At 40.6% G+C, this 14,986-nt stretch overlaps 1 protein-coding gene across 1 annotated transcript in view; it reads left to right on the top strand.

The window, feature by feature from the left end:
• The window catches only part of MTHFD2L (methylenetetrahydrofolate dehydrogenase (NADP+ dependent) 2 like), a 66,398-nt gene that overhangs the window by 39,767 nt on the left and 11,645 nt on the right, over nt 1–14,986 (top strand). Inside the window, 1 exon segment of the mRNA XM_038400257.2 lies at nt 13,462–13,554. Within this exon segment, the coding sequence (XP_038256185.1) occupies nt 13,462–13,554 (93 nt within the window).

Raw genomic sequence — 14,986 nt, 5'->3', positions numbered from 1 at the left:
TATTCTTGCAAAACTTCCATCTTAATTGTTTAAATTCAAGAGTTTCAGATTGTTTGGATAAGAATCTGAACTTTTGGATACTTATCCAAATTCAGTCCAAACTCTGCACTTCTGAGATTCATCAATCCCTACTTAAAATAAGCACGTTCAGTTTGGCCAGTTGTCATTTTTGGAACACATCCTAGCAATCTTGTTAATGTATAGTTCCTACGTTTACCTTGTTTACGTGCATAACTAACTATTTGAAATCTCTCTACTCACCAACAAATCTATTCCACACAACAGAAACAGTCTCCCAAGATAGATATTCCTCTGTGCTGAATCTGATGATAAGCACAACTGAGCATTAGACAGTGGTCTCTAACAATGTATGAGGAAGGGGTTTATTAAACTAAATTAAATTTTCTATAAAAAGTTGACCGTAGAAACGTTAAAATTATATGCAGTGACTTAATTTTATACATGTCCATCCTTAGGACTTTACTGAAAGCTTGCTAAGAAACAAATCTCAAAGCAGAAATGATCATTTGTTTCTAGCTCACAGTGTCAGTATGACAAACTATCCATAATCCAAACTCTCCTCTTCCTGCCTTTCTTGTCCCTTGTTTTTTCTGGACCAATCACAATATTTCATCACTGAGAATAGTCTCAGCAACAACCGTTTCATCTTGATTTCAAAGCCATGCAACAAATACATTTTGTCTTCTCTCCCAAATAATTACATTGACTTAAATGGGACTATTCATGTAAGGCCCTTAATCTGGATTTCATCTTACTGATGATAAGTATTAATTTACACAACTGATTAGGATCAAATCCTGAAAGGTGCTGAGCATCTGCTGAATTCCTGCTGCTACCATTGGCCTTAGGTTCAGGCCCTCCCCTTTTGCCTCCATATACCTAAGGCCTAGATTCAGCAAAGTACTTACACGTTCTTAACTTTAAGAACATAAATAGTTCCGTTGACTTCAAATAAGGTTGGGTTTTTAAGTTATATTAATGAGAAAATGCATCCAAAACAAATACTGTTTGCTCCAATATAGCTTAAACTGTTGATACGATTAATTTTTAATATATTAAAATAGTATCTTCTGTCAGGCATGTTGTCACGGTTACAGGGCGAGATGCACTTTAGACCCCTTTAATCTCTCTCAACTTGCACCCTTTGGGGAGAGGTTTAGCTACCTTCACCCCTCTCTGGGTGAAACTATGGTCCTACCGCTCTTAGACTTGATTTCTGGGCTTCAGTCTCCTGTTCACTAACCATGTTAACCCAAAAGATCCAACTGTGTTTGGCATCTGTAAACTGTTTTCCTTTGGGTGCCCGAAACAGCTGCTGATTAAAGTGACTCAAAAATATTTTATTCAAAAAAGCATTGTTTATTAGCCAAATGTACATTTCACACAACAAAGGATAACACAAAAATTTATATGCATAGGTCTTTACCTATACCGTAATCTTTCCTTGCAAGCTTTTGTAAGTTCCCTTCTGCCTGGCTATCTCCATCTGTAGGTTGAGAGAGAGAACCGGTTTGCCGCAGTTTCTGTGTTGCTTTCTTAGTGTGCTCTGTCAGAGTCTTCTCCCCCCAACCCCGAGGCAGCTGCTGATAACTGACTCTACTCCTTCTTCCTAAGCCAGCATCTTTAAAGTTTTAGCATCCCCTACGATCCTAGGTATGGCCGGGAAAGAGTAAACTTTGCCAGCCTAGTTGGAATCTGGCCCGGGGGTATTTCCCAATTGATAGCTTCCTCATTGTTTCCCCAAGGTGTGTTCTCTGGACTGTACATTATTTTTGCCATAGTTTCATTTCCCATGATTTCCCCCTAACAGCATCCTTTGATTTAATTCTGTGGAGCCAGGCAGGATGATACACAGAGGTAACTGAGGTACCATGATATTTATATAAATAATACAGATACATCCCTCATTCTCCAAACTTTATATATTCTTTTAATTTTTTTGATGTTCTTTTAAATTATTGGTATGATATCTGACCACTTTTGTAGTATACTGCTTATCAACGTTTATAAATGAAAAACAAAGTATCTTTTCAGCCTGAGACCTATAATGTTAACTCTTAGCCTGGAGGAATGTAGTTATGGTTCAATTTATGTCCCCCCCTGAAAATAAGGAAAAATAAGTATTTATAATGGGATTACTGATGCTTCCTTCATTATAGCGGCACTGATATGCCGCTATAATTGCGGTGTGTAAAAGAATAACAATGCTATTTAATTTTAAATAAGAAATTACCCTATTGCAACATTGTTTTGATGTTAAACTGCAGAAGTGTCATTCATAAATGAAGTAAACATGGTGTTGCTTAATTTCAGTCATGTTTAGTAGTGTAGTGCAATGTATTATTAATATAATGCCATGTTGAAGCTTGTTACTAATCATATAGTTGTTTTTTTCCATGACTCTGTGGGAAAGTATAGTTTGGAACTTCTCTGTTTGTGTAGTAATTATATCAGTGAAAAGCTTTGGGCTCAATCCTGCTCTCATGAAAATCAGTGGGAGTTTTGCCATTCATTGCCCTGGAAGAAGAAGAATTCATTCTCTTATATTGTTAGTTATGAGGTTTAAGTAAGAAGGACTAACTTTCAAAGTTCCTGTCTGCAATGCTGATCTAATTAGAGGAGTGAAGTTTGATAAGCAAAATACTGTACAGTTGTCTTGGCTTCTGAGCCAAGACTCAGAGAATTAGTGATCTGAGACACTTTTTGTTTTATAATCAGAAAGAGAAATTGCTATGGAATTAGTTAGTATGACCTGTTTCACAGCTTAGATATTTGGGCCAGTTAAATACCTCAGTTTACTTCACTTGTATTCAGGATTTGCCTCTGTTCTCCCATGCTTAGAATTGTTGATACAGTATTTAAATGAACCAGTTCTCACAGTGTTTTCTTTGTAACGACTGCCATTTGAATTTATTTGCTCCAATGAAAGTTCAGCCTGCTTCTTGAGCATTCTGTTACTTACTATTGTTGTCATTTAGACCCCTAACATGTGGCCTAAATTACATGAAAATGTAATTAAAAACTGCACAGCTACATCCATAACCAATGTTAAACCTTTTTCTTAAATCAGAAAGAATAGCAAATGTGCAGAAAAATAGCAAATATGGCAAGCCACCAGCTTGGCTTAACATAAAATCTTCAGTGAGCTTAAACTCAGAAAGGAAGCATATAAAAGTGGAAATTTGGACAGATGACTAGGGAAAAGTATAAAGATATGCTCGAGCATGCAGGGGTGTAATCAGGAAGGCCAAGGCACGATTGGAGTTGCAGCTAGCAAGGGATGCGAAGGGTAAGAAGGGGTTTCTACAGGTATGTTAGCAATAAGAAGAAGGTCAGGGAAATGTGGGACCCTTACTAATGGGGAGGCACCTAGTGACACATGATGTGGAAAAAGCTGAAGTACTCAATGCTTTTTTTGCCTCGTCTTCACAGACAAATCAGTGTCCCAGACTGCTGCACTGGACAACACCTCTGGTATAGGGAGGTGAGCAGCCCTCATGGTGAAAGAACAGGTTAGGACCATTTAGAAAAGCTGGACATAAACCAAGTCTATGGGTCCGATCTAATGCATCCCAAGGGTCTGAGAAGTTGGGTGGATTTGATTACAGAGCCACTGGCCATTATCTTTGAAAATCTTGTCGCAATCGGGGGGGGTCCCGGACATTGGAAAAGGGAAATATAGTGCCCTATTAAAAAGGTAGAAATAAGAACCCAGAGAACTTCAGACTGGTGAGCCTCACTTCAGTCCCTGGCCAAAATCATGGGCATGGACCTCAAGAATGCATTTTGAAGCACGTTGGAGTAGGAAGTGATCAGGAACAGTCCATGGATTCACCAAGGGCAAGTCATGCCTGACCACCCTGATTGCCTTCTATGATGAGATAACTGGCTCTGTGGATATCGGGAAAGCGGTGGATGTGATATATCTTGACTTCAGCAAAGCTTTTGATACTGTCTCCCCAGTATTCTTGCCAGCAAGTTAAAGAAGTATGGATTGTGAATGTCCTATAGTGGATATAAAGCTGCTATAATGATGGGCTGAACGGGAAGTGATCAACGGTTTGATGTCTATTGCAGCCAGTATCATGCAGAGTGCCCCGGGGTCGTCCTGGGGCCATTTTGTTCACCATCTTTATTAATGGTGGAATGAATTTCACCTCAGCAAGTTCGCAGATGACACTAAGCTCTGTGAGGTAGATACACTGAGGGTAGGGATGGGTCCAGAGTGGCCTAGACAAATTGAAGGATTGAGCCCAAAAGAAATCTGATGAGGTTCAACCAAGACAAGTGCAGAGTCCGCACTTAGGAAGTAAGGGAATCCTGTGCTCCGCTACAGGCTGGGACCGACTGCTAAGCAGCAGTTCTGCAGAAGGACCTGGGGATTACAGTGGATGAAAGCTGTATGAGTTCAGCAGTGTGCCCTTGTTGCCAATAAGGCCAACCACATATTGGGCTGTATTAGTAGGAGCATTGCCAGCAGATCGAGGGATGTGATTATTCCCCTCCACTCCAGGCACTGGTGAGGCCACACCTGGAGTATTGCGTCCAGTTTTGGGTCCCTCCCACTACAGAAGGGATGTGACAAATTGGAGACAGTCCAGTGAGGACGAAATGATTAGGGGACTGGGGCACATACTAACTCCAGTTCCCTCAGCCTCTCCTCGTAATTTAGTCTGCAAAAGAGAAGAGGAGGGGGGGAATTGATAGCAGCCTTCAACTACCTGAAGGGGGGTTCCAAGGAGGATGAGCTAGGCTGCTCTCAGTGATGGCAGATGATCGAACAGAAGCAACGGTCTCAATTACGGTGGGTGGGAAGGTCTAGTTGGATATAGGAAACACTATTTCACTAGAGGTGGTGAAGCACTGGAATGGGGTTACCTATGGAGTGGTGAATCTCCATCCTTAGAGGTTTTTAAGCCAGGCTTGACAAAGGCTGGGATGATTTAGTTGGTGTTGGTCCGCTTTGGGCAGGGGATTGGACTAGATGACCTCCTGAGGTCTCTTCCACCCCTAATATTCTATGATTCTATGATTGCATGACTCCTCCATATACATTTGATATCTAGATCTATGTAAACTATTTGTAGCAAATAGTGTTGTTTGAGTAAATTAGTTCTTTGTCAGTTTGCAGATTTACTTATATCAACAGACTTAAACTTGTATGAACTTCTTTTTCAAGCTTATTGACTAATGTTTTATGTAAACATCTTTCAGTCTATGGGATTGCTCACAAATTATAAGCAACTCCTATTCACCATCCATAATTCATTATTTATGCTGTGTGACTGGGCATCTGAGTCCCAGGGCTATTGTTTCTGTTCCATGATTGGATGTCTGAAACTTTGTATATAGGGGAAGGACTTGAATAAGTCACTGGAGCTGTTTAAGTCAGTTTCTAGATGACCATGCAAATACTTCTGTCACAAAACTTTGCAACTATATATTTGCACAGGTATTTGTAAGACTTTTGTTTTCTACGAACGTTCTTGCACATGAAAGTTTTGTATGAATATTTGTGAGAACTAATGAAAGGGTTATGAATTACCACTGAAATACATCTAGTATTTTTTCCAGCAAATGTTTGCAATACTGTTTTGCAGTATTCACTCAGCTTTCTGAAAGCCCTCCTCCTGAAATATTTCCTGTTTCATCATTGTTTCATGCCAAAGGTTCTTAAAAGCTATAACAACACTTTCTGTGCCATCACCTTTTCTCAAAACATATCTTTAAATACAATGAGCCTTGCTTCATCAGGAAATCTTTTTCGTGCCCCTTGACCTAATTTGTCAAGTTCTGTACTCTTTCCAGATTTGAATAACTCTGTAGACTCAATATTCATTTCTGTATTGTACACAATACACTGTCATCCAACATTGCCTTCTAAAAGGATAGCATTATCTTACATGGCTTTTAAATGCCTACCTGCATATCTTTGTAGGACTTTATTTGCTTGTTTTATTTGTCTAGGATGAAGCCTCTACTTTCGACTATGTTACTAATAGTTCTTTTCCTCCTGTGTTTCTGTGCATAAGGTACCATTCAACATATAAGTGGCTTTTTCATTGGCTCTCCTTTGAAGCAGATTTTATATTTATGAACACTGGAGAAATGAAGCAGGGGAACAAGGCAGGGGACCCAGCCAAAAGCTTCACCCAACCACTGAATAGAAACCAATTTTTTTTTTATAGCTTGATAAAGGAGATCATCATCTTGCCTTTGACTCCTCACATTTCCCCCATAACACTCAACCACAGTATCTGCTCCCCGGTCGTGCCTCCAGCCTCCTCTCCCCCGCCCTTCCCCTCCCCCCCATGTTGAGACTCCCAAGTGTTCCTGGCTGTGCTGCTTTCCTCCGTCAATTATTGTACTTCTGGAGAGGTGTCTTTGTGATTTATAGTTAAATTATCTATTCTTCTAATCAAAGCATCCATAACAAAACAAGTGTGTGAATGAAAGGAAGATGGATCGTCGTGTGTCACAGGGCTTTTGCCAGTCCAAAGCTGGCCGTTACTTGGGACTTGAGTGACTTCTTATTAGAGGATTAATTAAAGATGCTTCTATCAGTTTAATCCTTATTTGGCTTGATAGGAGCTTTGTAGGAGATCCAAAATTGTCTTTGTAGCATGATTTCCATCCCTATTTAATCAGTCTTTATAAATGGTTGAATTACAGACACAAAGGGCTAGATTCTGCCCTGTGCTGTGACCCTTATGCTGGCTCTATGGAAAGCTTCCAGTCTTATAGGAGATCCCTAGAGCATATAGCCAGCAGAACTGGCTCCCTTTCTTATACAGCCCCTGTCATAGTGGTATGGAGCTATGCACTTCAGGCACACTGTAGCAGTAGGTGGCTCTGTGGGGAGTCATTGCAGCTTAGCAATATTTAGAGTGGCCCCTGCTGTAGCCTAATCTGGGATGCAAAAGTAGTACAGCCACCTTTGTACTTCGAGGCTCCCAAAACCTGAGCTCAGCCGCAGCCTAGAATCAGGGCACTGATGAAGGGAAATGATAAAACAAGGGAAGCCTTTTGTTGGTTTCCTCAAAACACTCAGTTTACACATCATGCCGTATATATATTTGTAATCTGCAACAGTATTCACATCTTTGGTTATAAAACAAAGTGAAGTTCTTTTGTGTATTATTTGTATTATTTACTGCATTGTAGTGAAGTTACCCAATGCTCAGATATATCAACATTCTTGTAATCCCTGAAAGCAAGGAGATAGTTGCTAAAGGAACTTCATTGATTTTCTATTATAATTTGAAATCTCAACTTAGATTTGGCATACATTTTACATACCTTTTCCTTTTTAATCTATAAAGTGAATGATATACTTTGTTGAATGATCTAATGGTATAAATCTTTTTAAAAAATGTATGTTCCTTGTTACATTAAGGGTTATAATTTGCATCATGCAATGTTTGAACCTACCCCCATAAACCAGCTACCTCTTACCATCTGACTTCTAAAAAGTAAAAATACTAGTTCAGAATTCTTCCCTTTCTGACCCCTGCTTCCCTGACAAATCAAAACCCACAGTGATTTCCCAAGACCATCCCACCAACGATGCCCCAGCTAGCATACGCAACCTGTTGTTAAGGAGTTCTGGAATCTCTTTCAATAGATTCATAGATCCTAAGTCAGAGGGACCATTCTGATCATCCTATCCGACCTCCTCGCTGACAACCGTCATTCCCATGCATGCTCTATCTGGATTTAGCAGAAAAAAAACCAAAAACCAAAAAAAGAAAAAAGCGCACCCTCGAAGCATCAGTGCAGCTGCTGGGCACAGGCAGTGCGAAAGGCTTGCTGCCTGAGTGCTGTCCTGTCTGAGACCCTAGCTACATGTGCGGGGGGCAGCAGCAGCAGGAGAAACGCCAGTTTATGGCCCTACCTCCTCAGGCTGCGCCATCTCCCGGCTGCTCACATCATTCTGGGTCAGGGTAATTGATGATGATGAGTGAGCAGAAAAGAAAAAAAAGCTTGACTTTCAGATCTCATGAGAGCTTGAAGGTCTAACATTTTTTAAATGCATATTTTTAATTAAGATAAAGAATTAAATTAAATTTAATTAATTAAAATTAAGATTTTATCTGAAATCAGTGAAGGACAATAAGCATCTAGCCCCACAGTGTCATTTTCCAGCCACTGCTTAGAGTAGAACCACACTTTAAAACATTTATGACCTCTTGATGGAACATCCCCCTGTTCCTTGTCAAATCTCACTAAACCAAGTCCCATTCGTATTCTTCTGAGTGGTTCTTCCCTGACAACATTTATTCCTCCCCACCAATAGGGGCAAAGGTGAAAAGTAAGTAAAAATAGTCACCCCTCAGTTTCTCCTAAGACTAAGACATCTACCCCCAAACAAACCCAGACGCCTTTAAAAGAAACTTTAAAAGGTTTTCCTCTTCCTCCTAAGAACCCAGTGAGAGCAATAAATACAAATCCTCAAACAATGACTCTTTGAGGAAGGTTAAATGGATGGCATCAATAATCTGATTATTTATTTTCTACGGATTTACAGGCTTATCTTAAAGCTGAGAAAGTTAGGGGCATCAGGGGATCTTTCTAGATGCTGAGAGATACAGAACTTGTCTAGCTATATCTGATCAGGATTATGTTTATCAGAGGTCACAGGTGTTCCTGATGAGGAATCCCCCATATCTAAAGTTTTGATAAATTGATACAATTTTTTTACAGACATATCATTATAATATCTCTCCTGTGCTGGGTTCAACTATACTGATATGTTTCTAGAAGTCCTTCTATCCTGCAGATGGCAACACCCTCCCTATCTGATCCCTCTGGCAGGAAAGTTGGATGCCGGCATCAAGAAAGGAAATATTCTTCTCTAGAACAGTGGGTTCTCAAACTCCATTGCACTGTGACCCCCTTCTGTCAACAAAAATTATTACATGCCCCCAGGTGGGGGACCAAAGCCTAAGCCCAGCTGCCCCGGGTGGCAGGTCCAAAGCCTGAGCCCCACCATCCCGGGTGCAGGGGCCAAAGCCGAAGCCCAGGGGCTTCAGGCCCAGGCAGGGGGCCTGTAACCTGAGTCCCACCACCCAGGACTGAAGCCTTTGGGCTTTGGCTTTGGTCCTGGACAGTGGGGCTCGGGCTTTGGCCCCAGTCCCATCCCAAGCCCCAACAAGTCTGAGCCAGCCCTGGCAACCGCATTAAAATGGGGCCCCACCTACTTTGGGTCCCGACCCCAGTTTGAGAACCGCTGCTCTAGAAATCAGGCTGCAATCCTAACTATATTTGCAGGCTGGTGGAGTGATTTCAGCAGGAGCACACAAAAATCCATAGTCAGCAAAATCTTTTCCTCCAAGTTTATTCTTGAGCTTAGGTAATGGTGTATAGAAAAAATATTTATGCTATTTTAACCTAACCACAAAATAAACAAAAGCTCCCTACTTTGAGGTTCATACAAGTCCCATGATAACTGCTGTGGATGTGAATCCCATTATTCAATGCAGCTGCTAGCTGTTTGGCTTTAGGGATTACCTACGGACAAATCCTTCCTCAGAAGTTCTAGGAAAGCCTGTAAGTCAGCCTTAGAAGCTGATTAAATTTCCAGCCTAATCTGACTGCAAACTCTCTGGCCTGTAATATAGTAGCTCAAAAGGCTGTGTGATTATGTGCATGAAGGAAAGGTATTTTTTTCTAAACAAGCTGGCATTTCCTCTCTTCAGAGGAAGTTTCTTTCATGAAAGTTGGTGTGGAAGGACTTTTTAGCTTTATAAAAGTCTTCCTTTCTAAAATCTTAATGAGAACTGTACCCATATTTACTGTTGCAAAGGTGGCTCTTCTTTCAGAGACCCCTATTAGATACACAGCTATGTTTCTTGGCTCTGGATTCCATAATGTCGGGGTCTATATTTCACCTCCCTCAACTTTTTTCCCTAAGGGAATGGGAACTGATAACATCAGTTTTTAATTGCTGGCTCATGGACATTTCCTCCTCTGTGGCTTCATCCCTTTGATCTCCCCATCAGTCCAGAAGAGAGGGCAGGTGTACAACACTGCATCTCTGGTGTTGCAGTTTTAGCATGGAACAGGTAGGCATGCTACCCTTTTCTTCACCGTTCATTTGAAGCTTAAGGATACCAAGCAATGATGTAAAATAGCTGAATATTTTGTTCTTTACAAGAAATTGAGATCAGTGGCAGCAGCAGCTCAGCTGGGGCATTATTATGCTTGGAGGAGATGAGTTACACATTCCAGTAACTCAACAACATTATCAATTCCTGCACATGGTAATGCGGAATTATTAGTACCATATAAAGCTCTTCCATTCAGGATAGCATCTACACCTCAGGCTGTTTTCCAGAGTCTAGATTGTCCTGGCAATGTGAGGCATTTAGTGTGCTCTCTTGAAATCTCATCAATTATGGATCAATGCAGACAATCTGGAACCTATTATTTATATCAGTGAACATGGAAACCCATAGCGCTAATTTCCTAAGAGGATCTGGTTCTTCTGCAATTTGGGTGGAAAAATAAAATTAACTATAAAAGCGCTTCATCTAATATAAGCATCTCAATATTCAAGCAAGTTGGCTAATGTATCAATTTACTTATGTGAGAGCAAGATCCTTGGAGAAGAAAAACTTTTGCCAGTGGAATTGCTCCCTCATTAAATCTTTTTGTGCCAATGATAATCAGTAGGTCGAAAGATATGACAGCAGATTTCCAGAAAGAATAATCTCTCCTTTCTGTTTCCACAATATCTGTTTTGTGCATTTCCTTTCATTTATTGATCCCTAAGATGCTAAGAGAGGAAAATGTAGCTTTAAGTAATCTCAAGGCGTAGGCTTCATCTATAGGATTCCTGACAAGAATGACTGGGGTGTTGTTATCACAGCAGACCTATTAGCTAAAAGATTCTAGAAGAATGGTCCATCTTACACTCAGAGTCAGCTGCAGCCAGGCTTTTCATCCTTGGAGCCTGAATTTGAGTACGGAAAGTTGCTGCCCTCCCTTTGACCCCAAATCACCTTTTCTGTCTATTTCCTGTCACTTAGAATTGTGTTTCAGCCAGCCAACCATCGAGGTTTTTTTTTTCCCAGGGTCCCCATCAACAAAGAACTTAAGTGCTGAACAGTTAGATCAGATCTGTACAGTATGCTGATGTCCAGAAGGTACTTTGTAGAGGATTCACCCTTTCCAGTTTCTATGAGTCTATGCTTGTTGGTTTCCTTTTGGCTTATTTGGTTTTCTTTTTTCCTTGTTTGTTTTTAACTTTGGTTATGGATAAGCTTTAACAAATAGATGGGTTTTGCAACAGCTTTTTAAATTCTCTCAGTGTAACCTCCTCTGGTCCACTGATTCAGTGAATCTGTTCCCACACTCTGGGTGTCTCCCTGCTGCCAATTACTGTAGTATTCATGATTCATTTCTCTTGTGGGAGCACATAAAGTACAGGCATACTGGAAGAGGGAGTGACCTTCACAGTAGGGTGGATACATGAATACGGAAGAAGAACAAGAAATCCAGCACGGGCAGAATTTGAAGGTATAGGAAGAAAAGAGCATCAATGAGATGAGGTGCAGATTTGATCATAATAGATGTTCCTGAGGTGTCGGAGCAGATGGCAGGGATTGAAATAGTGAAAATTGTAATGTAAAATTTTAAGAGGAGACAATGTGCCAGGGGACCTGAAATGGATGGAGGGTGAAAAACATGGGGTAGAACAGGTTCAGCATATGAAGGGAAGATAGCAAAGAGAAAGAGAGCTGGCATCAGGCTCAGGGCCTAGGAAGAGTCTCCTTTGGTGATTGTTACCTTCATTGCTTGCCCAATTATCTCCTTCTTGCTTTTGGAAGACAACCAGGAAGCATGGTCCCCATGCTCACAAACCTCCTTGATTTGCGTGATGGGCTACTCTCGGGTTCTCTGTCAGGTTCTCCACAATTGTACGATTTTTCATGTCTAGTGTTAGAAGCCACAGAAGAACTGTCCTTGTCCAACTACATACACTCATGCAAGGGTAGGTCTCCAAAGCTTCTGAGTTAGCCCAAAAGATTGTAGGCCTCCATTTGCCATGCATGCAAACTCTTCCTGTGGTCTCTGGCCCAGATGAGTGATCAGCTCTTTGTTTAACAGCAAGTAACAGGAGATGGTGGAACAAGACTTTTCTGCATCTGCAATGAGAGAAACAGAAATGGATATTTGGGAGACATTTTCCTTTCTACTTTTTCTGGTATCCATATTAATAGAATAATAAGTGTCTGAGCAGTGTGATGAGCTATCATTGTGCTTCTCCTGGGGTTTAGGAGAAGAAGGCATAGGACAGCCAAGGTACCTCACTTGATAATACCATAGGATTTGTTCTGGATAATTTCTTCCCCTAAGTGGGCACAGTGACAGGCATTCTCAAGTCTGTCTAATAGGAGTTTTACCAGATACACGAACAGTGACAGTGTTGTTAATTGTTTTGGGCATGTATGTTTCTTAAAGAAATCCTCTCCTCTCTGAAATCTGCTTGGGACACTGCAATCAACAGGGATATTCCATGTGCTGGCCGTCAGTGTGAAACTAATGGTAGCCAGGGACAGAGCTTTGTAAGCAGAAAATCCTTGGTTGTAGACTTCCATATTGGTGTTGTAGCTCCCAGGAATCCCCATGCAATCCAAGCTCTGTAGTGGATAGAACGGAGGCAGAGCCATGCATGTCTCCTTCCTGCATGATGAACCATTTTCAAATCTGAGGGGAAATATCAACAAGAATGAATGCTGCTCCTTAATTACCACTTGTTGCCCTTTTTGTACATTCAAACCTCTCCAAAACATACATTGAAAACTAAACTCTGACCTGCGGGAAATGCAGAGATGTGAAGGTAACTCTGCTGTTACCTCTGGTTGTAGACATAGAGAAGTCCATAGTCTCCCTCAGAATTTGTGCCACAGAATGGCAGGAGAGATGTATAGTAGGCACAGAGAGAGATGAATGACCAAGGGCATATGAGGAGAAAGTTATAAACATAGTCCCCTTATATCCAATGTTTTAGGTTGTAATAAGTGAAGGGGTCTTATAATGCTATACTCATATCACATTTAGTAAGATAGATTCATGAGGCCAAATTCATTCCTATGCAATTCCATGAAACTCAGTGACGTAAACCCAGGAAAGAATTTAGTCCACACTGTTAAACAGCTGCACTGGGTTACGCTTTTGAAGGACGAGACTGATATGGTTGCGCTTCTTTGTACTTGTGGGAAGGCAAGAAATGGCATTCTGCATATGCTGAAAAAAAGGTGTCCAATCGTAAAAAATAAATATATCTGATGACATATCAGATCATAAGACAGGAATTTATTTGATCAAATGTTTGTTCTTAATATGCCAAAATCTAATTAATCATTTCTGCATGGTAATAAATACTTTGTGGGAGTTTTATAAATGACAACTAATTGTGAATATTTTACATTACAGGTGATGCTACTGTGACAATTACTCACAGATATACTCCAAAAGAGCAGCTAAAGATCCATACCCAACTAGCTGACATTATAATAGTAGCTGCAGGTAATACTAAGAGTCCTTAATACTACAGTGGCAAATGTTAAAAACTCACCAGGTGCTTGGTTTCTACAACTGTGGTGCCACTATCTGTTTTAAATGTGTTATCTAAGTGGGTTGTGATCATGCTTGCTGAGGGTGCTTCAGTGGGTCCTCTTGTTTTGAGTAAGGGAAGAGATTTGGCCCTCAGTTCTTGCCCTTCATATTTGCAGATTCATAAACTAGTTTCTCATCACATATGACACCTTCCCCTTATGGAAGCTTAAGGATGAACTCAGGAATGGAAACCAGTCAGTGCACAGCTAATACAGGTATAATTATATAAACTAAAACCATTTTCTGTACTGTACAAAAATGGTGAGTCATTCAGCCTCTGACAGTAGGGTTTCCGTAAATCAGCTGGAGGCCACGTTCAGGTAACAATAGTGTCTTTCTTTTGCTATTAGAATTAAGGGCAGTCTTCGCAAATTAAATGTGGTGTTTTGGTATTATGTATGTATTATTCATTCTTGTTTTGTACAATTGCAGTATAAAGAGGTAAACGGAAGAATGGGCTGTTGAAAGAATGGATTTTCTATAATTAGTAACTGGAAAGTTCAGTGGTTTGATATTACCGAGATATGTAGACAGAAATACTTGTGTTTTGATTTGGCTTTTCTTTACTAAATAAAGACTGATCAGAGTTCCAACTTTGGATGGCAAATGTTGCTTTAATGGTATTTTTAATATGTATCTTACATAGACATTAGAAACAAGTTTGGCCAATGTCTATGTAGTTCTTCTATTTTTTTTCCAGTGGTCATTCAAGCCCCTCTTGCTGTATACAGGATTTGTGTCATTTAACCTCCCCTATCACTCCTCCACACTCCAAACTCCAAGCCTTGCTAACTGCCTTCCAGATGAATATGGGTATGGCTTACTCTGAGGCTTATCATTTCTGTTCAAGTGTGAAGTGAGGTGCTGGTTTCCCTGACAGGCTAAATGCACTTCTTCACATGCCAGTTTAGGAGCAAGAAAACAAGCTCGGGTCTTGAGCTCAGATCTCCCACATGGTGATTACTAGACTGTGCACTTAACCAGAATTCACAAATATAAATGGAAAATAATAATGGATGTGGAATCATTTTCTTTAGCGTGTCTGTGTAGATAAATGCTGCTTAGTAATTCATCAGAACTTACTGTCAGGGTTTAATCACAGCTTCTGAACAGAGTTTGTTGTTGGCTATGCTTGCAGTTAAACTGCGTTCAGTACCAATTCAGCAATATCTGTTGCTTACACTTTTTCTTCATGTCACTCGTTAGAGGAACATGATACAACACTCATTACACAATATGAGATATATCTGGGCTAGACTGGGCAAAGTACACACAGCCCTGCTTTGGGTGTGGCGTGGAGTTGCATAGCCCCAGTGGAAGCTCCGGGAGAGATCGCGCCTCA

This window comes from Dermochelys coriacea, chromosome 4, assembly GCF_009764565.3.
Source record: "Dermochelys coriacea isolate rDerCor1 chromosome 4, rDerCor1.pri.v4, whole genome shotgun sequence".
Taxonomy (NCBI): Eukaryota; Metazoa; Chordata; order Testudines; family Dermochelyidae; genus Dermochelys; species Dermochelys coriacea.
Note: the sequence above shows the minus strand (reverse complement) of the source record. Positions and strands in the feature narration are given on the sequence as shown.